Source organism: Microcaecilia unicolor, chromosome 4 (assembly GCF_901765095.1).
Source record: "Microcaecilia unicolor chromosome 4, aMicUni1.1, whole genome shotgun sequence".
Classification (NCBI taxonomy): Eukaryota; Metazoa; Chordata; class Amphibia; order Gymnophiona; family Siphonopidae; genus Microcaecilia; species Microcaecilia unicolor.
This window is the reverse complement of record NC_044034.1, coordinates 300,201,132-300,227,343: the sequence shown is the minus strand read 5'-3', so window position 1 is coordinate 300,227,343 and position 26,212 is coordinate 300,201,132. Positions and strand designations below refer to the sequence as shown.

General features: G+C 47.0%; 1 protein-coding gene across 2 annotated transcripts in view; it reads left to right on the top strand.

Moving 5' to 3' along the window:
- The window catches only part of LOC115469296 (hexokinase-2), a 194,823-nt gene that overhangs the window by 156,248 nt on the left and 12,363 nt on the right, over window positions 1–26,212 (top strand). For both annotated transcript variants that reach the window (XM_030201804.1, XM_030201805.1), the window contains exons 11-15: window positions 5,238–5,386; window positions 8,742–8,861; window positions 9,621–9,716; window positions 20,311–20,410; window positions 24,817–25,000. In XM_030201804.1, coding sequence (XP_030057664.1) covers window positions 5,238–5,386; window positions 8,742–8,861; window positions 9,621–9,716; window positions 20,311–20,410; window positions 24,817–25,000 — 649 coding nt within the window. The remainder of the gene's footprint in view (window positions 1–5,237; window positions 5,387–8,741; window positions 8,862–9,620; window positions 9,717–20,310; window positions 20,411–24,816; window positions 25,001–26,212) is intronic.

Sequence of the window (26,212 nt, the reverse complement as noted above, 5' to 3'; positions counted from 1 at the left end):
CCCCGGTACTGCTTGCGGTGCCGGTGCCGGCCGCCTCCCAGGAGGGCTCCCCCTTCCTTCTGGTCCTACTCCCTCGCCTGAAAGACAGCTTTCTCCTCCGGAGAGTCTCTCTTTCGCGGCCTTTGTCTGGGAAATGTCTACGGCAATTCCCTTTCCCGTGGTCACGGAGGATGAGCTGAGAGCTGAGACGCTGGAGCTCTTGGACTATCCTTCGCCACCTAAGGAATCGTCCACAGTACCCATGCATCATGTCTTCAAGAAGACATTGCTGGTGAACTGGGCGAAACCCTTAACTACGCCCCACATCCCCAAGAAGATCGAATCTCAGTATCTGATCCATGGGGACCCGGAGTTGATGCGGACTCAGTTGCCACACGACTCTGGTGTGGTGGATCTGGCCCTCAAGAAGGCCAAGAGTTCTAGACAGTATGCTTCGTGCCCCCGGGCAAAGACTCTAGAATCTTAGACTCCTTTGGGCAGAAGGCCTACCATTCTGCAATGCTTATCGCCAAAATCCAGTCCTACCAGCTCTACACGAGCATACACATGTGGAACAATGTGCGGCAGTTGGCGGACTTGGTGGACAAGCTCCCTTCTGAGCAGGCCAAGCCCTTTCAGCAGGTGGTCAGGCATCTGAAGGCGTGTAGGAAATTCCTGGCCAGGGGGGTCTTTGACTCTTTTGCTGTTGCATCCAGGGCCACTGCACAGGGTGTGGTGATGCGCAGGCTCTCATGGCTGCACGCCTCTGACCTGGAAAATCGAATCCAGCAGCGGATTGCGGATGCCCCTTGCCGGGGGGACAATGTTTTTGGGGACAAGGTCGAACAGGTGGTTGAACAGCTCCCTTCGACAAGTTCTCCCGCCGGCCGCCTTCAGCCTCTACCTCTTCGGGTAGACGTTTTTATGGGGGAAGGAGGACGGTTCCCTATTCTTCCGGTAAGCATAGGTACAATCCTCCTTCCCGCCAGCCTGCTGCTCAGGCTAAACCCCAGCGCGCTCGCTCTCGTCAGCAGCGCGCGCCTCAGGCCCCTGCGGCTCCCCAGCAAAAGTCAGGGGCGGGCTTTTGACTGGCTCCTGCAGAGCATAGCCGACGTTCCAGTGTCTGTGCTGGTCGGCCTACCGGTCGGGGGGAGGTTAACATTTTTTCCACCAAAGGTGGCCTCTTGTAACCTCCGATCAGTGGGTTCTCCAAATAGTCCGGCTAGGGTACTCTCTCAATTTGACCTCAAAGCCTCCAAATTGCCCACCGGGAGCTCAGTCCTTCAGCTTCCAGCACAGGCAGGTACTTGCAGAGGAACTCTCCGCCCTTCTCAGCGCCAATGCAGTCGAGCCCGTGCCACCGGGGCAAGAGGGGCTGGGATTCTATTCCAGGTACTTCCTTGTGGAAAGAAAACGGGGGATGCGTCCCATCCTAGACCTAAGGGCCCTGAACAAATATCTGGTCCGAGAAAAGTTCAGGATGCTTTCCCTGGGCACCCTTCTTCCCATGATTCAACAGGACGATTGACTATGCTCTCTGGACTTAAAGGATGCCTATACGCACATCCCGATTCTGCCAGCTCACAGGCAGTATCTTCGATTTCGTCTGGGAACACGGCATTTTCAGTACTGTGTGCTACCCTTTGGGTTCGCCTCCGCGCCCAGAGTGTTCACCAAATGCCTAGCCGTAGTAGCGGCTTCTCTACGCAGGCTGGGAGTGCATGTGTTCCCTTACCTCGACGATTGGCTGGTAAAGAACACCTCCGAGGCAGGAGCTCAGCAGTCCATGCAGGTGACTATTCGACTCCTGGAGCTGCTAGGGTTTGTGATAAATTATCCAAAGTCCCACCTTCTTCCAGTTCAGAAACTCGAATTCATAGGAGCTCTGCTGGATTCTCAGATGGCCCGTGCCTACCTTCCAGAGACCAGGGCCGACAATCTGCTGACCCTTGTCTCCTCGGTGCGGGCGTCTCAGCACATCACAGCTCGGCAGATGTTGAGATTGCTTGGCCACATGGCCTCCACGGTTCACGTGACTCCCATGGCCCGCCTTTTTATGAGATCAGCTCAGTGGACCCTAGCCTCCCAGTGGTGCCAGGCTGCTGGGAGCCTAGAGGACGTGGTCCGCTTATCCACAAGGTTTCTCCTCTCCCTTCATTGGTGGACAATTCGATCCAATTTGACCCTGGGATGTCCCTTCCAGATTCCTGAGCCGCAAAAGGTGCTGACCACGGACGCGTCACTCCGGGGGTGGGGAGTGCATGTCGATGGGCTCCACACCCAGGGAACTTGGTCCGTCCAGGAACAAGGTTTACAGATCATCCTCCTGGAGTTGCGAGTGGTCTGGAATGCTCTGAAGGCTTTCAGGGATCGGCTGTCCCATCAAATTATCCAAATTCAGACAGACAACCAGGTTGCTATGTATTACATCAACAAGCAGGGGGGCACCGGATCTCGCCCCCTGTGTCGGGAAACTGTCAGCATGTGGCATTGGGCACGCCGGTTCGGCATGTGGCTCCAGGCCACGTATCTGGCAGGCGTAAACAACAGTCTGGCCGACAGATTGAGCAGGATCATGCAACCGCACGAGTGGTCGCTCAGTTCCAGAGTGGTTCGCGAGATCTTCCAAGTGTGGGGCACCCCCTTGGTGGACCTCTTTGCCACTCAGACCAATCACAAGGTCCCTAAGTTCTGTTCCAGGCTGCAGGCCCACGGCAGACTGGCGTCTGATGCTTTCCTTCTGTTTTGGGGGGGAAGGCCTCCTGTACGCGTATCCTCCCATTTCTCTGATAGGGAGGACTTTGCTGAAACTCAAGCAAGACAGGGGAACCATGATTTTGATTGCTCCTTTTTGGCCTCGTCAGATCTGGTTCCCTCTTCTTCTGGAGTTGTCTTCCGAAGAACCGTGGAGATTGGACTGCTTTCCAACTCTCATCACGCAGAACGAGGGGGCGCTTCTCCATCCCAACCTCCGGTCTCTGGCCCTCACGGCCTGGATGTTGAGAGCGTAGACTTTGCCTCCTTGGGTCTGTCAGAGGGTATCTCCCAAGTCTTGCTTGCTTCCAGGAAAGATTTTACCAAGAGGAGTTATTTTTTCCTCTGGCGACGGTTTGCTGTGTGGTGTGATGGCAAGGCCTTAGATCCTCGTTCTTGTCCTACACAGACCTGCTTGAATACCTTCTACATTTATCGGAGTCTGGTCTTAAAACCAACTCTGTAAGGGTTCATCTTAGTGCGATTAGTGCATACCATTACCATGTGAAAGGTAAACCGATCTCTGGACAGCCTTTAGTAGTTCGCTTCATGAGAGGTTTGCTTTTGTCAAAGCCCCCACTCAAACCTCCTACAGTGTCATGGGATCTCAATGTTGTTCTCACCCAGCTGATGAAACCTCCTTTTGAGCCGCTGGACTCCTGTCATCTGAAGTACTTGACCTGGAAGGTCATTTTCTTGGTGGCAGTTACTTCAGCTCGCAGAGTCAGTGAGCTTCAAGCCTTGGTGGCTCATGCTCCTTATACCAAATTTGATCATAACAGGGTAGTCCTCCGCACTCACCCTAAGTTCTTGCCGAAGGTGGTGTCGGAGTTCCATCTGAACCAGTCAATTGTCTTGCCAACATTCTTTCCCCGTCCTCATACCCGCCCTGCTGAACGTCAACTGCACACATTGGACTGCAAGCGAGCATTGGCCTTCTATCTGGAGCGGACAAGCCCCCACAGACAGTCCGCCCAACTTTTTGTTTCTTTTGATCCCAACAGGAGGGGAGTGGCTGTCGGGAAACGCACCATATCCAATTGGCTAGCAGATTGCATTTCCTTCACTTACGCCCAGGCTGGGCTGACTCTTGAGGGTCATGTCACGGCTCATAGTGTTCGAGCCATGGCGGCGTCAGTGGCCCACTTGAAGTCAGCCACTATTGAAGAGATTTGCAAGGCTGCGACGTGGTCATCTGTCCACACATTCACATCTCACTACTGCCTTCAGCAGGATTCCCGACGCGACAGTCGGTTTGGGCAGTCGGTGCTGCAGAATCTGTTTGGGGTTTAGAATCCAACTCCACCCCCCTAGGCCCATTTTTATTCTGTTCCAGGCTGCACTCTCAGTTAGTTGGAAAAGTTTAGGTCAATCTCAGATATGTCCTCGCCGTTGCGAGGCCCAATTGACCAATGTTTGTTGTTTTGAGTGAGCCTGGGGGCTAGGGATACCCCATTTGTGAGAACAAGCAGCCTGCTTGTCCTCGGAGAAAGCGAATGCTACATACCTGTAGCAGGTATTCTCTGAGGACAGCAGGCTGATTGTTCTCACCTACCTGCCCGCCTCCCCTTTGGAGTTGTGTCTTCGCTTCTCTTGGTTTTGCTTGGTACGGGACTAGCGAACACGAGCGATTTTGGGCGGGAAGACGGCCGTGCGCGAGAACTAGCAAACTCTGTTGCTAGGAAGATCTCCTATCGGAGGGGCTGCCGTGGACGTCACCCATTTGTGAGAACAATCAGCCTGCTGTCCTCGGAGAATACCTTCTACAGGTATGTAGCATTCGCTTTGTATCGCTCCATGATGCGACCGCAGCTTGAGTACTGTGTTCAATTCTGGTCGCCACATCTCAAGAAAGATATAGTAGAATTGGAAAAGGTGCAGTGAAGGGCGACTAAAATGATAGCGGGGATGGGACGACTTCCCTATGAAGAAAGACTAAGGAGACTAGGGCTTTTCAGCTTGGAGAAGAGACGGCTGAGGGTAGACACGATAGAGGTATATAAAATATTGAGTGGAGTGGAACAGGTGGATATGAAGCGTCTTTTCACGCTTTCCAAAAATACTAGGACTAGGGGGCATGCGATGAAACTACAGTGTAGTAAATTTAAAACAAATCTGAGAAAATGTTTCTTCACCCAACGCATAATTAAACTCTGAAATTCGTTGCTGGAGAACGTGGTGAAGGCGGTTAGCTTGGTAGAGTTTAAAAAGGAGTTAGACGGTTTCCTAAAGGACAAGTCCATAAGCCACTACTAAATGGACTTGGGAAAAATCCACAATTCCAGGAATAACATGTATAGAATGTTTGTACGTTTGGGAAGCTTGCCAGGTGCCCTTGGCCTGGATTGGCCGCTGTCGTGGACAGGATGCTGGGCTCGATGGACCTTTGATTTTTTTCCCAGTGTGGCATTACTTATGTACTTATATATCTATCAAGATAGGCTGAATACAGTCGGAGCTTGCTTGACCACACCTAATTTTAATTTCCTTGCATTCGGTTTCAGAAAAAGGAGACTTTCTGGCTCTGGACCTAGGGGGCACCAACTTCCGAGTGCTGCTGGTCCGTGTACGTAATGGAATGAGACGAGGTGTGGAGATGCATCACAAGCTCTACTCCATATCCCAAGATATTATGCAGGGACCTGGAGAGGAGGTGAGCAAGGCCTGACATAGATGAGCACAGCCACTAATGTTTTGGCTCCATATTTCAATTAATGCATTACTTTTAAGAATAAATCCTTAAAGTGAAGTACAATGAAGTGTTAGTGTTGGTGCATATCCGAGTTACAATACTAACCACGTCATCATCCCCAACCACAAGCAATTATAATGGTACAATGTGTGTGTGTGTATTTTTCTGTATATCTATACAATTTAATATTATTTAACCAAAAAATACTTCCCTGCCCTCCAATACATCATATAAGCATATTCTCATTCTAACTGAGTAATAAAAACATCCCAACTAATCTCTAAAAACATATAAAATTCTGTGCACAGCAGATAAACCATCATCTCTCAGCCACCTATCAAATAAAACACCACCCATAATCCTAACAGAAGTACCATCTCCACTTCACAGTAACTGTCTTCAAGATTACTTCTAGTTTTTCAGTGAATAATACAAGTCTAATTAGAAACCATTGTCCATACCATAGATATTTTTATTTTTTTTATACTCTGCTTTTAACCAAAGTTGATCACATAAAACATACAGAATCAAATTTTACAAATCACACAACAAACTTACCAGGACTGCACATTTGCATCAGCACCTACTGCTACTTCTCATTATACAACTTTAACCTCGTTCACCCACTCAACATAATCCCACTACCCTGAAATAATTAGCAATACATCCCTATCAGCACTTGTAGCCAGTTTTACAGCCACTGTTGCCCAGGAGTTCCCAGGTAAACTGTCAGGTGGTGCAGCAACTTCTCTAGCTTCCATTGAATCCAAAGTAAAATCTCAACTTGGGTGGGCAAATAATAGGCTCGAATAACCAACGGCATCAAATCTGAAGATAGATGGAGTCTCCAAATAAATATGTTTTAAATAGTTCTTTAGCTGATACATTCTGAATAGGAAAGTTTAATAACCTTAAATTCACACTTCTAAATAGCATTTTCAACATCATCAACCTTAAAGCGAAGTGCTGATAAATCTGCCACACAAACAGATTATATCAGAATAAGAGGTTATTCAATAAATTGTGCATGTCCCACTGTATAATATAAATTAGAGAATTCCATCTCCAAGGACTTTAGTTTATTTTCCACTTCATTAATACAAGGAACCAAATTATATTTCACTGGAGAGAGGTGCTTATTCCAAATCAGATATAGAAAGCCATATAGAATTCAAAGTCATTTTTGTAGGTTTATATAAAAGTGAGCCTTTGGAGGGCCCCTTCCTCGAACGCCTTAGCATTCGCACAGATCTGATTCAGGTTACCTCCATCTTGGTTCTGCAACACTCTGTGCTCCGAATAGTAGTCCCGCGATGTTATTGTCTAACTCAGCCAGCTGCCCACCAGTAATCCACACTTCTTTTAGCAGATGCTGCACAACTTGGGCAGGCAAGCTTGTCGCTTATGGCTGCGTGTTGGGGTTCTTGTATTCAGGCTCAGTGCCACTTCAGGCCCCAAGGATTGCTCCTGCTCTCCACCACCAGAGGCAGATTCCAGCCTCAACCACACCAGACCACTTCTAAACTTTCCTGCATGGCTCACAAAGTTATTAATCAGTCCCATGACAGGAGTAGCAGTAGTGGAGGACTGAGAAGAGCCCCATTTCTGTTTATGCTTGCACTTTCCCATTGTAGAAAATAGAAAAGCTAAATTGACATGGCAGCCACATTGAATCCTGGTATACAGCATTCCTGCCTGATAAAACCACACTGAGCTGGCCTGCCTCCGATATTCAGTGGCACTTACCGGGCATTGCCGCTGAATATTGGCTCTGACCATCCAGCATAATATGGACAATGCTGGGGTGGTCTGGGGGCAGAGTTAGGGTGAAGCCAAGAGTTATGCAGGTACCAGTGATATTCATTGCATACCTAACCAATCATGATCGACTGCAATAAAGCAGTCCTAGCTGTGCCCAGTTACAGTGGATACAGCACTGAATATCATCCATACCTGTATAACTCCAAGTGTCACTGCCCACCCAGGTATGAAAATGCTGCTGCTTGACCATGGCCCAGAATTGAATATCCGGGTCTGTTTGAGCCAGTGGCGGTCAGTGTTTAGAAAAACACTCACCAATACCAGCTGACTATTGAATAGACACTGTGTTTGTTCCCTTTTAATCAGTGTAATAATCTAAACCCATTCTCAAAAATGGGACCATTGGAAAAGGTAAAAAAACAGGCAAACCTACATATGTCCCTGAAGACAAAATCCAATAAATTACTTGTACTCCTCACTGTTTTGCAATATGCCAAAGTTCAGTCCCTTATACCCCATTTTTTACTTCCCAAAACATTTAATGGGACATGGAGGGTGCATTCCACCTATTACCTGAGGTATACACAATTTCATTCCTGGAGCTGCTGGACTTCCTTAGGAACACTCAGCTGAACTCCTTCCAATCTCTGCTGCTACAGTTTCTACTCAGCTAATACTCCAGTGCCCACCCTCTTTTGGTCTGCACTTGGTATCAGTGTCTTCCTCTCTTTTAGGCCAAGCTGGTCTAGGCACCTCATCACCTTCTCTCAGGGCCTATAGCCAGTCATGCAGAGAGGCCACAGCCTTAGCCACTCCACAAGATAGCTCTGAGTCCCGTATTCCCAGATCAACAGAGAATTCTATTGCCAATCCAAAATACAGGAAGGATGTATCCAATGACAATCTTGAATCACTTAGCTCATTCAATTTTATATAATTTTAGGCACAGAACAATTTTGGAACAAGAATTTCAGAAATACCTTGTAATTTTAGAGGACTATTTTGGTGCCCTGCTGCACCTAGATAAGTCTGCATGGTCTGACTGATCTTTATTAGTAGAACCTCTGCTATGTCATACACCAGAAAGAATCCTGCTGGTGCTGGTCATCTTTTTATTATGCAACAGATGCTCTGCCATTTTGATTACAAACCTCTTGAGCAATGTACAGAGTCACAAGAGCTGCATTTAGTTAATCTTCTTTTCTTATTAAAACTGTGGTTCTAATTTCATTCTGTCCTCTAAGCCAGTGGTTTCCAAACCTGATCTTAGAGGCACCCCAGCCAGTCAGGTTTTTAGGATATCCACAATGAATATTCATGAGAGAGATTTACATGCACTGCCCCTACTGCTTTCAAATCTCTCATGAATATTCATTGTAGATATCTTGAAAACCTGACTAGCTGGGGCGCCTCCAGGACCAGGTTTGGGAACCACTGCTTTAGACTTTATGCTGTAAAGAAAAAACAAACAAATGATGCAGTATTAAAGCAGCTTTCCAGACCTTAAAGAACAGACTTTCCATCGATCTATATGCTCTTGGTTTTGCATTTTCAGTTGTTTGACCACATTGTGCATTGTGTTGCTGACTTCCTGGAGTATATGGGAATGAAGGGCGTTTCACTTCCTCTAGGTTTCACGTTCTCCTTCCCTTGCATTCAGAAAAAACTTGATGAGGTAAGAGTTTTACCATTGTTTAGAATCTGTCCATAGCTGCCTATTTCCATCTGGAAAATATTTGTTCTTATTTGGTTATTTGCTCCCATTAATCCTATCAAACTTTCCTTATTCTGGTTATTAGAGCATCTCTTTATTTTCATTCCAACCTTGTTTTCTTACAAACTTTCAAAAATGTTATTGGGACAGCACCTATTCCTTAAAGTGTCTTCATTGTTTACAATACTGTGGGTTTATTATGTCCAGCACAAGCATAATGCTTGTTCAAAATTTCAAGTCCGTATCTTTGTTTGCATGGAAGTTGTTGCGGTCTGAATATTGGTCCAAATATGTTCCGATGAGTCTCGACCAATTTTGATGCTCACTTTGAGTCAACTTGTTTGACTGGATTTTGCATCCATGATGTTAAAATGTATTTCATCGGAATTAGCATAAAAAAACTGTACATGATTTGAATTTTTTAGCCATTCTTATAAATGTGTTTGGATTTTATTAGACCCCAAAAATGGCATTTTGGTAAATGTCGCGTGCCCATGGACTGACAACCTTTCAGAAAAGGGGATCTAGATCTGCAACTATTGCAGTTAGAGACCTCAAATTTTGGGTTTAACACCTGACTCGTGCAACAGATAAAATTTGAACAAAATTAGAGAACATAACTGTGGGAACCTTTTTAAATTTTAGACCACTTGGCATGGAATGACCCAGCAGCCTCAACCTGAGTCCATCAAATTGTTTCTCTTACTGTTTGTTTGTCAGGGCATACTTTTGAAATGGACCAAAGGCTTTCAAGCCAGTGGTTGTGAAGGGGAAGATGTGGTGAACCTGTTGAAAGAGGCTATCCACAGGAGAGAGGTAAATGGAATTTCTCAGCCATGGAAACAATGTTACTGTATTATTCATACTGTATTATCCATCCATGCACCATGTTGAAGTAGACCTACATTCCTCAGGCAGACAATATTGTATTTGTTTATTATTGGGCTTTATTAACCACCTTTATGAAGAGATTCGTCCAGACCATGCAGTCTTCTACTGCTTATCATGCAGTCCAGTTCACCATGAAGTGAAAATTTGTGGTTTTCAGGGCATGTAGAGGGCAGTTCTATAACTGGGTGCCTGGTAAGAGCCCATTCTATAAAGGAAGTTAGGCATGTACTTTCTTTTATAGAATACTAGCATAACCGCTTAAATATACACTTAGAAGTTAGGCCAAGAGATGAATGAAACAGAGGACCTTCAGGATTGGTGTACAGATGTGCCTTTATTAAGGGATCCATTACGGCTTGTTTCGGCAAAATACCTGCATCAGGGGTCTATGTGGTATTCCTATTTCTCCTGAGGTAGTATGATATGCCAAAGAAAATTCATACAAGCATACTGCTAATAATCACAAGCAAGAAAAAATGAACAGCATTTAGTATCCTGAAATCCTCGCACAACACTGATTTACATGCAACACGTTTGCCAGCCACTGGTGACATGTAGTGCAAGCAGGGGCGTATCTGTGTGGGGCCACCCCCGCAGATTTCGCCCTAGACCCCCCTGCCACCGTCACCTACCTTTGCTGGCGGGGGACCCCAACCCCCGCCAGCCGAGGTCTGCTTCCTCCTGCCGCTGGATTGGCCGCTGTCGTGGACAGGATGCTGAGCTCAATGGACCCTTGGTCTTTTCCCAGTATGGCATTACTTATGTACTATGCCTTTAAAAATATTCCTTCGGCTGGTGGGGGATCCCAACCCCCGCCAGCCGAATCGAGGTCTTTTAAAGTTCGTTTTCGTCCTCCGGAGTCCTTGATGTTCAAAGCTGCTCCTTTCGGAGTCTGACTTGGCTGCCAGCCGAAGGAATATTTTTAAAGGCAGAGGCAGGAGGAAGCGGACCTCGGCTGGCGGGGGTTGGGGTCCCCCGCCTGCAAATGTAGGTGATGGCGATGGCGGGGGGGGGGGATATAATGTGCCCTCTCACTCTGACCTTGGCCCCCCCCCCCCTACCGCCGCATTTCAGATACGCCTCTGAATGCGAGGCTTTCAGGACACTAACTGTTGTTCATTTTTGCTTGCTTGTGATAACTAGCTGTATGCATGTATGAAGTTTTTCAAATAGATGTGCTTTTTGTCACACCATACTACTACAGGAGAAATAGGAATACTACATAGACCTCTGGCTGGCATTTAACTGGATAAGTTAAAGCCAGACAAAGATAGGACTGCTATTTATGTGGTCCTTATTTGCCCTGTTAATTTATCCAGTTAAATATCTACTTTACTCCCAGAACGCCCACACAGTAGCCAGTTTTGGCTGTATGGTTGGTTTGTTTTATTTGGCTTAATATACTGCCCTTTGTACACCTACATACAAATCAAAATATTAAATATTTAAAAAAAGAATCCTGTGCTTAGATAGAAAAGTAGAAGGAGGAAGGAAAAAGAAAAGAGAAAGTAGGCATCCTAAGGCCCATTCCATATCATCATGCTGATCAATCCATAGACTGGTGGGTTGTGTCCATCTACCAGCAGGTGGAGATAGAGAGCAAACTTTTGCCTCCCTATATGTGGTCATGTGCTGCCGGAAACTCCTCAGTATGTTCTCTATCTCAGTAGGTGGTGGTCACACACAGCAGCAGCTCTGGCTAGGCCTCCAAGCCTAATTTTTAGGTTTTGTTGAGTGCCTGGGGTTGAGGGCTCTTCTTGAGCAAGTGCAAACCTGGTGGCGCCAGGTCCCTCCTTTTCTCCCCCCTCCCGCTGGCTCCGTTAAAAAAAAAAAAAAAAAAAATTTTGAACGTCCTTAAAGGCGTTTAGTTCGACGTTTATTTAAACGTTTATTGCAGCTACTCACTGGGACACCAGGTCGTTACAGCTCGGAGCGGAAAGCAGGTAATTTTTACCTTTTTATAGCGGGCAGGGGGTTCCCCGATTGATCTCCACGTGGCCTATGGCGTCGGAGGGCAAGGGCGCAAAGAGTCGCTCCCCGGATCGCTTGTGCGCTTCTAGAGGGGATGCGGGGGTCTTAAAGTCTGATTCCCCCTTGTTGGGTGACAGTTTCGTGACCGATGAGTGTCCCGGTCCTTCCTCCGGTGTGGCGGTTTTTCCCGCCATAAACGCCCATCCCCCGCTGCTCGCCTCCGCCATCTTGGCCGGCCACGCGGCTCGGACGGCTTCTTCTTGGGCCGCCCTTGAGGTGGGAGACGTTAATGCCATGAACGCCCTTAATTTGGGCGACGGCACAAAAGCGGCTAAACTTAAGCGCCGTTCTTCCCGCGCGGCTCCTTCGCGGAGTGTCGCGCCGGACGCCATTTTGGATGCGCAGCATGTTTCTCCCCCGCTCTTGCGAGCGCCGGTTGAGAGTGCGTCTAGGGCTGTAGCCCAGGCTGCGGAAGTGCACAGTCTGGGGGGTTTCTCCCCCGAGTTTGTTTTGCTGCTGCATCAGGCCTTCCTTATGCAAAACGCTGCCCCTGCTCCCTCGTCTGGTAAAGAGGTTGAGGCCCCCGGAGGTAAACGCCCTCGGGTTGATTCCCAGGCCTTGGAGGACTTTGTCTCCTCCGATGTAGATGAGGGCAGCGTTTCTGAGTTCTCCCAACGGTCCTTTGCGGATTCCTTGGAGGAGACGGATCCCCGCTCGGATGGAGCGGATGACCCCTCTGCAGCGCGGCTCTTTAGCTCAGAGGATTTGCCCAACCTGTTAGTGCAGGCCATGGGCATTTTGAAGATTTCCTCTCCGGAGGACATCTCTCCCTCAGCCCCTGTTGGTTCTGCCATTATGCTGGGGACGAAGCGCCCGCCTAGAACCTTCCACGTGCATGATGCTATGCACACCTTAATTTCGGCTCAGTGGGATGTCCCGGAAGCGAGCCTTAAAGTGGCTAGGGCTATGTCCCGCCTCTATCCTTTGCCTGAAAGTGAACGTGAGGCCTATCTGTGGCCTACCGTGGATTCTTTAATCACTGCGGTGACTAAGAAAACGGCATTGCCGGTGGAAGGTGGCACGGCCCTAAAGGACGCCCAAGACAGAAGATTGGAGGCGGCCTTAAGGTCGTCCTTTGAGGCGGCTGCTTTAAGTTTGCAGGCCTCAGTTTGCGGCTCCTATGTGGCCAGGGCGTGCCTGACTATGGTGCAGCGGGCTTCCCCCTCGGATCATTCCTTGAGGGCTGATTGGCCGGCCCTGGAATCGGGCTTGGCCTATTTGGCAGACTTGCTGTATGATGTCTTGAGGGCCTCAGCTAAAGGCATGGCTCAGACAATCTCTGCGCGGCGGTGGCTTTGGCTGAAGCATTGGTCTGCTGACCACGCCTCTAAATCCCGCCTGGCTAAATTGCCTTTTAAAGGCAAGCTGCTCTTTGGGGTCGAGCTGGACAAAATCGTGACCGATCTCGGCACGTCTAAGGGCAAGAAGTTACCAGAGGTCAGGGCTCGGGCTAGTACTCGCCCCGGTACCTCCAGGAAGCCCGTCGGTACCGCCCGGGCAGGTCGGGCTCTTCTGCCTCCTCTTCCTTCAAGAGGAACTTCTCCCCCAAGCAGCATTCCTTTCGCAGAGACCGCCGTCCCGGAGGTGCTCCCTCCGGTCCTCCCCCAGGGTCTCGTACCCAATGACGGGGCCTTGGTCCACCCCCCAGTGCAGATTGGAGGACGGCTGACCTCGTTTCTGGGCGAGTGGACCACAATAACTTCAGACGCTTGGGTGCTGGAAGTCATCAGAGACGGCTACAAGCTAGAGTTCTGCCGACCCTTAAGAGACGGGTTTGTACTCTCTCCCTGCAAGTCTCCGGTCAAAGCTGTGGCAGTGCAGCAGACCTTGGACAATCTGATACGCCTGGGTGCGGTCGTTCCGGTGCCAGAAAATCAGCTTGGCAAGGGACGTTACTCCATTTACTTTGTGGTACCAAAGAAAGGAGGTTCTGTACGGCCTATCCTCGACCTCAAAGGGGTCAATCGGGCCTTGAAAGTTCGGCACTTTCGCATGGAGACTCTCCGCTCTGTTATAGCGGCAGTGAAGGCAGGGGAGTACCTGGCATCCTTGGACATCAAGGAAGCGTACTTGCATATTCCCATCTGGCCTCCTCATCAACGCTTTCTGCGTTTTGCAGTACTGGGCCGACACTTCCAGTTCAGAGCCCTCCCGTTCGGGTTGGCTACTGCTCCGCGGACCTTCTCCAAAGTAATGGTGGTCATCGCGGCCTTCCTGAGGAAGGAAGGAGTACAAGTCCATCCTTATCTGGACGACTGGTTGATCCGAGCCCCCTCTTATGCAGAGTGCGGCAAAGCTGTGAACCGGGTGGTTGCTCTTTTGAGCTCCCTGGGGTGGATCATCAACTGGGAGAAAAGCCAGCTGCGCCCAACTCAGTCCCTGGAGTATCTGGGAGTTCGATTCGACACCCAAGTGGGCAGTGTGTTCCTGCCAGACAATCGGATTGTCAAGCTTCAGGCTCAGGTGGACCAGTTCCTAGTAGCCTCTCCTCTTCGGGCTTGGGACTATGTGCAGCTGTTGGGCTCTATGACGGCCACGATGGAAGTAGTGCCCTGGGCCAGGGCTCATATGAGACCACTACAACACTCTCTGCTGCAGCGCTGGACTCCGATGTCGGAGGATTCTGCTGTGCGCCTTCCCTTGGACCCAGCAGTGCGCAAGGCCTCTGGTGACTCCGGAGTGGATTGTCGTCACGACGGACGCCTCTTTGTCGGGCTGGGGAGCCCACTGCTTGGGAAGGACAGCGCAGGGGCTCTGGTCTCCTGCAGAGGCAAAATGGTCTATCAACCTCCTGGAACTCAGAGCCATTCGGTTGGCGCTTTTGGAGTTCATCCCGGTACTGGCGTTGAAGCCAGTACGGGTCCTGTCGGACAATGCCACGGCTGTGGCCTATGTCAACTGCCAGGGAGGTACCAAGAGCGCCCCTCTAGCCAAGGAGGCCATGAATCTATGCCAGTGGGCGGAAGCGAACCTGGAACAGCTGTCAGCGGCCCACATTGCCGGAGTCATGAATGTCAAGGCGGACTTTCTCAGTCGCCATACCTTGGAGCCCGGAGAGTGGCAGCTATCTGCTCAGGCGTTCTTGGGCATCACGAAGCGCTGGGGCCAGCCGAGCCTAGATCTGATGGCGTCATCGGCCAATTGCCAAGTGCCGTGCTTTTTCAGCAGAGGACGGGACCCTCGATCCCTGGGAGTAGATGCTCTTCTCCAACAGTGGCCGACACAAGAGCTCCTCTATGTGTTCCCGCCCTGGCCCATGTTGGGCAGGGTGCTAGACCGGGTGGCAAAGCATCCGGGCCGGGTAATCCTGGTGGGTCCGGATTGGCCCAGACGTCCCTGGTATGCGGACTTGATCAGGCTCTCAGTCGACGATCCTCTGCGGCTACCAGTGGAGCAGGGTCTGTTACATCAGGGTCCCGTGGTGATGGAGGATCCCTCCCCCTTTGGTCTTACGGCCTGGCTATTGAGCGGCAGCGTCTGAGGAAGAAGGGCTTCTCAGACAAGGTCATCGCCACTATGCTGAGAGCGAGGAAGCGCTCTACTTCTACTGCTTACGCCAGGGTTTGGCGTACCTTTGCAGCGTGGTGTGAAGCAGGCTCATGTTCTCCATTCACTGCTCCAATTTCTTCAGTGTTGGCATTCCCACAAGAAGGTCTGGAGAAAGGCCTGTTGCTCAGTTCCCTTAAAGTCCAGGTAGCGGCCCTGGCTTGCTTCAGGGGCCGCCTGAAGGGTGCTTCCCTGGCTTCGCAGCCAGATGTGATGCGTTTTCTCAAGGGAGTTAATCACCTACGCCCTCCTCTGCACTCGGTGGTGCCTGCGTGGAATCTCAACCTGGTGCTAAGAGCATTACAGAAGCCGCCTTTTGAACCCTTGTCGAGGGCATCTCTGAAAGACCTGACGTTGAAAGCAGTCTTTTTGGTGGCTATCACTTCAGCCAGAAGAGTTTCCGAGCTCCAGGCACTCTCATGTCGAGAGCCTTTTCTGCAGTTCACTGAGGCAGGAGTGACTATTCGCACAGTGCCTTCCTTCCTGCCCAAGATTGTTTCTCGCTTCCATGTGAATCAGCAGCTCTGTCTCCCTTCCTTTCGTAGGGAGGACTACCCAGAGGAATACTCTGCTCTTAAATATCTGGATGTGAGACGAGTCATCATCAGATATTTGGAAGTGACCAATGATTTCCGGAAGTCGGATCATCTGTTTGTCCTGTTTGCAGGTCCTCGTAAGGGTCTGCAGGCTGCTAAGCCTACCGTGGCAAGATGGGTCAAGGAAGCCATTGCAGCGGCTTATGTGGCCGCGGGGAAGGTGCCGCCTATCCAGCTGAAGGCTCACTCCACTAGAGCTCAGGCGGCCTCGATGGCAGAGGCCGGCTCCGTCTCCTTGGAAGAGATATGCAAGGCGGCAACTTGGGCTTCGGCCCATACATTCTCCAAGCATTACCGCTTGACTGTGGCGGCACGGGCGGAGGCCCGGTTTGGAGCTTCAGTGTTGAGGTCAGGGATTTCAATGTCCCGCCCTGGGTGAGTACTGCTTCGGTACATCCCACCAGTCTATGGATTGATCAGCATGATGATATGGAAGGTAAAATTATGTATCATACCTGATAATTTTCTTTCCATTAATCATAGCTGATCAATCCATAGTCCCTCCCAGATATCTGTATTGTTTATATTCTGGTTGCATTTCAGGTTCAAGTTTAGTCTTCAGTTCCTGTTCAGGAGGACTTCGTGTTCAAGTTTTTCAATGGATTCTTCAAGAGTTGAGACGAATTTGTGTTACAGTGAGCTGCTGCATTCCTCTCCCCTCCGTTTTACGGGGCTGGATTGAGACTTAAATTCTGCCGGCACTCCCTCCCGCTTCGTGCGGCTGTAGGGCAGCTTTGTACCCTTTCCGCTTCGGCGGTGTTAGGGTCAGTCAGCTCCTCCTGCGGTTGCAGGATAAGCCAGATCCCCCCGCATCGGCGGGTGTGGTGTCCCTCCCCCGCTCCGCGGGGATGAGCTGGACGGATTCCCCTCCCCCACTTGTGTGGGGATGAGCTGGGTTAATTCCCCTCCCCCGTTTCGGCGGTGGTGAGCTGGGCAGAGTGTCCCTTTCTGGGTGTAATTCTCTAAGTGCTGAGTCCTGCGGATGGAGCTTTGATATCGACATACTGAGGAGTTTCCGGCAGCACATGACCACATATAGGGAGGCAAAAGTTTGCTCTCTATCTCCATCTGCTGGTAGATGGACACAACCCACCAGTCTATGGATTGATCAGCTATGATTAATGGAAAGAAAATTATCAGGTATGATACATAATTTTACCTTATGTATGTCATCAACGAATATTAAATGCCTGTTAAAAAAGATAAGTTTTCAAAGTCGCTTTAAATTTAGGAAAGGATGTTTCTACATGTAGGGCTAATGGCAAAGTGTTTAATCAGGGAGCAGCACAGAAGTATGAACAGTTACGAGTTGAGTCTAGATAAGGGAGCAGGATAGAAGGTATGTACAAATGGCTATCGTGTAAAGCTTGGAGGCATGTGCAGTGTGATAATCAAAGCTAGAAGTTTTAAATTGGGTATGGCATAGTATGGGCAACCAGTGATTTTTCATCAGGAGAGGTTAGTACAGTGGGTTGAGATCCTGAGAACTGGGTTTGATTCCCACTGCAGCTCCTTTTGACCCTGGACAAGTTACTTAACCCTCCATTGCCTCAGGTAGAAAAAAAAACCCCCACCTTAGATTGTGAGCCTCTAGGGACAGAGAAAGTACTTGCATATAATATGTACAGAGCTGTGCACATCTAGTAGCGCCATGCAATGATTAGTAGTGGTAGGAGTAGTAGGGTCATATCATCTAGAATGAGAGGGAAATCTTATGGTCATGTTCTGTGTGGTTTGGAGATGTTTAAGTGAAAAATGTGGAAGCCCAGAGTAAATAATCTTATGCAAGGCCCTGCTGAATAGCAGCCAGAACCTGCTTAAGTTCAGGCGGCTATTTCAAGTCTGCTGAGAGCCAGATATTCAATACCAGTTCCCGGAAATGGGTTGGCATTGAATATCCAGGACTAATTTAGCTGGTGACGGTCAGCATAAAAAAAAAAGTGCTGATCGCCGCTGGCTAAATATTGACTCATTTGTTTAATAAAATGTAATCCCTGCACTTAGGGCTAGATTTATTTGTATTGTGACCCCTAAGCTGTAGCATTTACTACTCAGTGCTTTTTTTGTAGGAAAAAATGTGCCGGTACTCATTATGGGCGGGGTCACCACATATGGCTCCACCCCTATGATAGCCACACCCACATTAACCACACCCCCTATACCAGCCATGGCGCATTTAAACAGACATCATTGAAAATATTATAGTACTATAGGAGAAAAAAATAACGTGATTTTTTTTCATGATAAATAATCTCTGTAAGCTCTTACAGCTCCAGTATACCCAGTGCAAAATAAGACAGCCAATGTAAATTCTCAAATTGGACATATTACAAACACTAAAATGAAAATAAAATGATTTTTTTCTACCTTTGTTGTCTGGTGACTGTTTTTCTTTCCATATTGGTCCCAGTCTGTGATTCTGCTTTCCTTTGTTTTCGCTTAACTCTTCTGTGTCATTTGTCATTTTTGTCTCCTTTTTCTTTGCTTTCTTCAATATTTTTCAGGCTCTCTCTCTGTCCAGATTTAATTCATTCTTACTATCCATTCTTTAATTTCCTTCATCTGCCTGTGGCTTTTCATCTTTTCCTCACCCTTGTTCTCCCCATGCCCCTTCCTCTTATTCTCCAGTCTTTCTCTATTCCCCTTTTCCATCCAGCAGCTCTGCTTTCTCTCCCCATCCTTCCAGTGTCTCTCCTATTTCTTTCTGCATTCTTCCATCCAGCGTCTTCCCTCTTTCTCTCCCCAATCTTCCGTTTTCCCCCTCTCTCTCCCCATCCTTCCATCTGTTTTTCCCTCTCTCCCCAATCCTTCCATCTGTGTTTTCCCTCTCTCTCCCCATCCTTCCATCTGTTTTTCCCCTCTCTCCCCATCCTTCCATCTGTTTTTCCCCTCTCTCCCCAATCCTTCCATCTGTTTTTCCCCTCTCTCCCCAATCCTTCCATCTGTTTTTCCCCTCTCTCCCCAATCCTTCCATCTGTTTTTCCCTCTCTCTCCCCAATCCTTCCCTCTGTTGGTTTCCCTCTTTCTCTCTCTCCCTAATCCTTCCATCTGTTTTTCCCTCTCTCTCCCCAATCCTTCCCTCTGTTGGTTTCTCTCTCTCCCCAATCCTTCCCTCTGTTGGTTTCCCTCTTTCCCTCTCTCCCCAATCCTTCCCTCTGTTGGTTTCCCTCTCTCCCCAATCCTTCCCTCTGTTGGTTTCCCTCTCTCCCCAATCCTTCCCTCTTTCCCTCTCTCCCCAATCCTTCCCTCTTTCCCCAATCCTTCCCTCTGTTGGTTTCCCTCTTTCCCTCTCTCCCCAATCCTTCCCTCTGTTGGTTTTCCTCTTTCCCTCTCTCCCCAATCCTTCCCTCTGTTGGTTTCCCTCTTTCCCTCTCTCCCCAATCCTTCCCTCTGTTGGTTTCCCTCTTTCTCTCCCCCATCCTTTCCCCCCCCCCCCCCCCCCCCCGCGACACTCCGGGCGAGTCCTGCACTTAGTTTTTTTTTAAAAGACTCAGAACGTGCGAACGATGCAGCCGGCAGCGATTGAAAGAGGCTGTCTGGGCTGGCGTCTGCGTCGGAGCTTCCCTCACCCTCTGCGAGTCCCGCCTTCGTTGTTACAACTTCCTGTTTCGCGGGACTCGCAGAGGGTGAGGGAAGCTCCGACGCAGACGCCAGCCCAGACAGCCTCTTTCAATCGCTGCCGGCTGCATCGTTCGCGCGTTCTGAGTCTTAAAAAAAAAAAAAACTAAGTGCAGGACTCGCCCGGAGTGTCGCGGGGGGGGGGGGGGGGGCAAAAAAAGGTGCCGGTACGCCGTACCGTTGCGTACCAGCACAAAAAAAGCACTGTTACTACTACTACTATTTAGCATTTCTATAGCGCTACAAGGCATATGCAGCGCTGCACAAACATAGAAGAAAGACAGTCCCTGCTCAAAGAGCTTACAATCTAATAGACAAAAAATAAATAAAGTAAGCAAATCAAATCAATTAATGTGAACGGGAAGGAAGAGAGGAGGGTAGGTGGAGGCGAGTGGTTACGAGTCAAAAGCAATGTTAAAGAGGTGGGCTTTCAGTCTAGATTTAAAGGTAGCCAAGGATGGGGCAAGACGTAGGGGCTCAGGAAGTTTATTCCAGGCGTAGGGTTCCCCTCAATTAAGTATGAAGTAAATTTTAGGTGTAATACTTTTCTGTGGTTGTGAAGCATAAGGTCTTTGGTAACGTGAGGCCCTAATCTGTAGCTTGTCAAGTTTATACATAAATCTGGCCCTGCCTGCACTGCGCTACATATTGCAAAATATTGTTAATAATGTATTGATTTATTATATTGATGCTCACATTGTGGTGTTCTCCCCCTTCCCTGTCCCCAGGAGTTTGACCTTGATGTTGTAGCAGTTGTTAATGATACAGTTGGAACCATGATGACCTGCGGTTACGATGATCCTTATTGTGAAGTTGGGCTCATTGTTGGTAAGAGCTCGATAGTGGTGAGAGGAAGGGAGATTGAATTGACTATATTATAGGGATATATATTCTTATTCCAGTCTTGATTCAGATTTTATGCACATAAAGAGCATAACACTGAACAGCTTTATGCAGTGTCACTCCTTGGTCCGAGGATGAGGTGATCTGAATGTCAGAGATGGATTCCTCTAAGGACTCTGGGATGGGAAGACAGCTACCGGGAGAACTCTGGAAATGCTACTGGCTTTTCTGTAACCAGCCCTTAGCCATGATGGTTCACAGTCCTTAAAGCAGTACCCTGAGACATGCCATGTCATTTGCAACCTTTTTGTTTTGTAAAACATTAACCCAGATCAGGAACATCAGATTATGATGGCCAAGAATTGCCCGTAGAACCTGTGCATACTGGAGAAAACATGCTCTCAAAAGTGTGGTAATACGGTCACTGGTGGAACATAGATCACTGTACAACATTCCTTGGGTTCCAGCACTGGCTGTTTATCTTAACCAAAAATGTTCCCAAACACATTTCACAGATAAATCCTTGCTCTACTTTCTTAATGTTCTCTATCCTTAGATACAGACGGCTCTGACAAATCCTGTCAATTGCTTCCCTGTTTCTCTATGGAGCACCAGTCAAATGTTAAAAAAAAAAAAAAAATCATCACACTGCAGGCCTCTTCTCTAATGTTATCTATCTGCTTATACAGCTGGGTGAATTAATGCAGCCCTCTCAATCGGCCTTGGGCCACTCACTGTGGCATAACAACTCTGCCTTTTTTTTGCTTACATTCCATACTTACTTCAAACCTAAGTACATATCCCCTGATGGAGAACATCTTCATCCTAATCAACAAAAAACAGCAGAATAACACTCTTTTCTGGTTAAGCAAACATTCACATTGGGCCTCTGTTTGCATTAAGCACACCCTTTCTACTTTCTGATTTCAGTTTACACCAAACTCTCTGTGGGACTTCTGGGGTGGCTCTCACTTCTTTTACCTTGGCTTCAGGGTCCGCTGGCCTGAGGATTTTAGTCCGTAGTTTTTCCTAGCTTGGCAGGCTGTGCAGAGACCTCTTAGTCTCAGAGCCATTGACCTCATTTATCCTGCCTCTCTTCAGGTTTTTCTAACTTTAGGGTATCCTGGTCCTGGGTTTTTTTTTTTTTTTCAGCCTGTTCTGTTCTGTCTGCCTTTCTCACCTCATCTGACACCTATTATGTTTCCCAGCTGGGTTCACGAAGGTTCCTTGCTGCACCCCTTTGCCCTAGCTCTGGGATCTAGTCAGAGGTACCCAGCTCTCTTATTGATGGCCAGACCAGGAACTACCTTTCCCATGATTCAGGGTTCCTCCTTCTGGGCTGTGCTTACCTGCATTACCAAGCAAGTCAATGTCTGCCCCTATTGAGGCTTCCAGAATCCAGCTCCTATTGCCCCTTTCACCAAAAGGCCTATTCTTTTGATCTGTTTCATCTGCCTGTAGGGCAATGAATAGCTACTTGGCTCCTGGTCTTTCCAAGCCCTACCCCTGGGCTGGCTTTAACATAACATAAGAGTTGCTATACTGGGTCAGACCAAGGGTCCATCTAGCCAAATATCCTTTTTTACAACAGTGGCCAGTCCAGGTCACAAGTACCTGGCAGAGTCCTGAAAAGTGGCATTCCCCAGATCTACTTTAACGGTTTATGGACTTTTTCTCCAGGAATATGTTCAAACCATTTTTAAACCCAGCTACATTTACCTGCTTTTACCCCTTGCTCCAGCAGAGAGTTCCAAAGCTTAACTGTATGCTAAGTGAAAAAATAATATTTTCTCCTAGTTATTCTCCTTGCTAGGTACAGCTCCTTCAGCTTACCTAGAAGAGAATGTCACTAGGGACTACATTTCCCAGGACTTCCTCCCCTGTCAGAGCTGGGGCTGTCTTCTTCCTGGAGTCCTTACAACTACCCCTCTCCCATGGATATATTGTTTATTAATTTATTATTCTGCGTGCACTTTAGATTATATCTAAGTGGTTTACAGTTCACACAGTGCCTTTCCTCACGCTCTTCCTCATACCTGGCTGCTGCTTCTGCAGGTAGTTAGGCTTACCCCAGTTTCTGGGGAGATTGTCTCCTTTGCTTCTAAAATCAGGATTACAATGGGAGGAAATAAGCAACCTTGGTCACAGCACACAAACCACTAAATTACAGTGCATAAAGTTGAGGCATATGCATTAAAAAATTGTTATGCATCCCTGAAATGAATCAAAAATTGACCAACAATCTAAAAATGATGAAAAATCAAACCAAAATTTTTCCCATAACACCCCTGTTGTTAACACTGAGGCTTATGTAGTTGGAGAGAGAGGTAGAAAAAGAATGTGAGAAAATAATTTTTTACTGAGAATAGACACCTTGAACAGACTCCTAGCAGAAGTTTTATAGATGCGAAAAACAGTAGAATAATTTAAACTTATATGGATAATAAAAGCACAAAGAGTCCTTAGTGACAGGAGGAGGAAGGGAGAAGACTAGAGATATATCGAGGTCTGGGACAGCACAGTAGGCATACACAAATGGATTGACTGGGTAAACCAGTTGGTTCTGATATGCCAATCCTTTCTGTTTCTGTCTATGGCAAGAGGACAATGGCTGACTCATTGTGCTGAACTTAAAAATGGTTTGTAGAATATTGGTGTAAGTGTGGGTGGGGGAGGGGGAAATTTGGGAATTTTGTCTTAAACTGTTTAAAACAATATCTTGGGGCCCCTTTACAAAGTCGCGGGAGGGCTAATGCATGAGTAGCATGCACCAAATTGGCAATACTGCTGGGGTAGCGCATGTGCCCAGTGGTAATTCCGAGTTTGGTGCATGCCAAATCTTGTGGTAGAAAATATTTTTCTATTTTCTACGGCGGGGGCATTCCCGGCAGTAATTAGCAGTGTGGCCACATTGGCACATGCTGTGTGGTTACTGCATGGGTAGTGCGTGAGCCTTTACCACTGGGTCAGTGGCTGGCAGTAAGGGCTCATGCCGTAAATAGGTGTGCACTAGTTTTAATTTTTGTGCATGCCCATTTCCTGGCCCCCCAAAAATTACATTTTCCCCAGCCGCAGTAAAAAAATTGCCCCCGCACGTACCAAAAAGATGCGCCCACACTACTGTAGGCCACATTTTACTGCGCCTTTGTAAAATGACCCCTTTGTGATTGAGCCTGATGTCATCATAATCTAAACTGTGGCTTAGGTAAATATTTTATGCCAGGAGCGTTCAAAGTGTAGCCTGCAGGCCAAGCACAGCCCATAAGTTGTCTTTATTGTTATTATATTTCTTACTTTGTTTCTATATATATTTATTGTAATTGAGTTTGTACTGTTTGCACTGTTTTATTATACTGCTCCTTGTTTTTATTGGACATCACTTAGGCTGTTAGGATAGGCAATTAAACAAATGTAAACATTTGGATTGTTCAGCTGGTTGCAACAATCTTTGGGTTCTGGCTTACTATGGAGCACTATCATCCAGAAGTGAGCTTAGCCACCAGAGTTGGTAGAGATATTTCTTTACTGTCTGCAGCTTCCCTTCTTCCCCTCCCAGCCACATTGCTTTGGTAACTCATCTAGGGGTTCTTGGAACCTTATTGATCCCCTCATCATGCCAAAAATCATGCCTATCCTTCTTTGATACCATCATATCAAATAAGTCTTATGGTTTCACATATGGCTCTGCTCCAGTTGTCTCAGTACTTGAGACCTTTAGCTATTATACAATAACTTCATGATGAATACAAATTGATGCAGGTTTTCCTAAAGATATGCTTGTTTTAAATTGGCCAGAGTTTCTTAAGAATATCAGTCATTTTTATTAACGTCTTGGTTTTCATTTTAATGGCTACACCAGTTTCTCCCACTATGGCCCATTTTTGTTTGTTTCTAGTGCAACTTATACAAGTATTTGTATGTACCTACTGTATCTGTCCATACAGATTACAGCAATTAACCTGCCAAGAGCACTTATCTCTTCAATTCAATCCAAGAAAAATTTCAGCAGCATCTGCACTCTGTGATTTATATTGTATGGCCCAATGAGAGAAACTGTGAAAGCTTTTCTGTTGGGTTCTGTTATAGCCAATACAGTTCTGGGATCTACACTGGGAAAGCATCAGGCCATCACTCTTTTTATTTAAAATTGCCATTAAAAGGAAAAAAATAATCATTTTAAATAAAAATAAATAAATAAAATGTGTGGAGAGGTCCCACAAAAGCTAATACTGTGATCCTTATAATGTAGTGGTTGGAGGATCTACAATACAATTATCAAAAGATTACTCTAATTTTATGCCTGTTGTTAGAGCCCTTAGTTGAAGGGGCTTTGCCAGTTCTTCCTGTCTAACACTAAACTCTTGTGTTTGTGCTCCCTCACTGATGGATAGGCACAGGTAGTAATGCTTGCTACATGGAAGAGATGCGCAATGTGGAGATGGTGGAAGGAGAGGAGGGCAAGATGTGTGTGAATATGGAATGGGGTGCTTTCGGGGACAATGATTGCCTGGAGGAATTCCATACTGACTTCGACAAGACTGTGGATGAATTATCCCTCAATCCGGGAAAACAGAGGTGAGCTATGAGGGGGGACATTTGTTTATTTCAGCATATCATTTATTAAGCACATAATACCACAAGCTCTCACATTATGCATATTGATGTACAAACTAGGGGTGGGCCAACAGACAAGTGCACTATAAATATAAAAACACATTAAAACAATTAAATATGCATATTGAATATTATAACCTAAAATGACAGAAAATATGTACGTTTATATTTATTGCTCTATATAAAAACCAAGCACTGGAAAGGTAAGCAAAAGAAAAGCTCCATAACAATATAAAATAAAAATTAAGAAATACTACATAAGAGAAAGAGGTCAAAAACATGGAATCCTAAGGAATTGCATAACTAAAACACGCAGTGTAAGCGTAGGCTTGAGAAAATGTTTGTATGGATTGAACATAACTAATCACACAAAATTAAATTCTCTTATCTGTTCAGTCCATACATACATTTTTCTCTAGCTTGTGTTTACACTGCATGTTTTAGTTATGTAATTCCTTGGGGTTCCATGTTTTTGTCCCCTTTCTCTTATATAGTATTTGTTGTTAAGCTTCATAACAATATATAAATTAAAAAAAAAATCTTTTGCTTACTTTTCCAGTGCTCGGTTTTTATATAGAACAATGAATTTGATATATTTATATAAATGTACATATTTTTCTGTGATTTAAAGTTATTCTACTCAATATGAATGTCTTTTTATATTTATAGTGTACATGACCCCTGAGGCAGGCACTTCATCGCTGAAACACGGTGCCGTGTCGGGTCTTTCTATGAGAGGTGCTTTATAAATCTTGTTTTGATTTACATTTGCCCGCTGGAGTCTTTTGGCTCAATTGTACTTCTTTCTGTTTGTGCATTATTTTTACGTAGGGTTCCCCCCCCCCCCCCCTGTTTTCTCTTTTTGTTGCAAATATATTGATGCCATATTAACCCATCAAAAATAGAGCTACATTGTGAGGAAGCCAAAAAATGTAGCCACGTGAAGATGATAGGTATATAAAAAGTTGCAAGATTCCATCTTTGGCAACCAACTCAGACCAATGTACAGCATGCACCACACAGTCCAGGATATGCCTGAGCTTTAATAGGGAAAATGCAAGGGACCCGTCTATCAGCTGCAAGGGCTGTTGACTCCACCACCAATTGATTCCTTTTGCATTTTTTAGTTCTTCTTGGTAAATTGGCAACTACTGCCTTAACTGAACCAGAGCA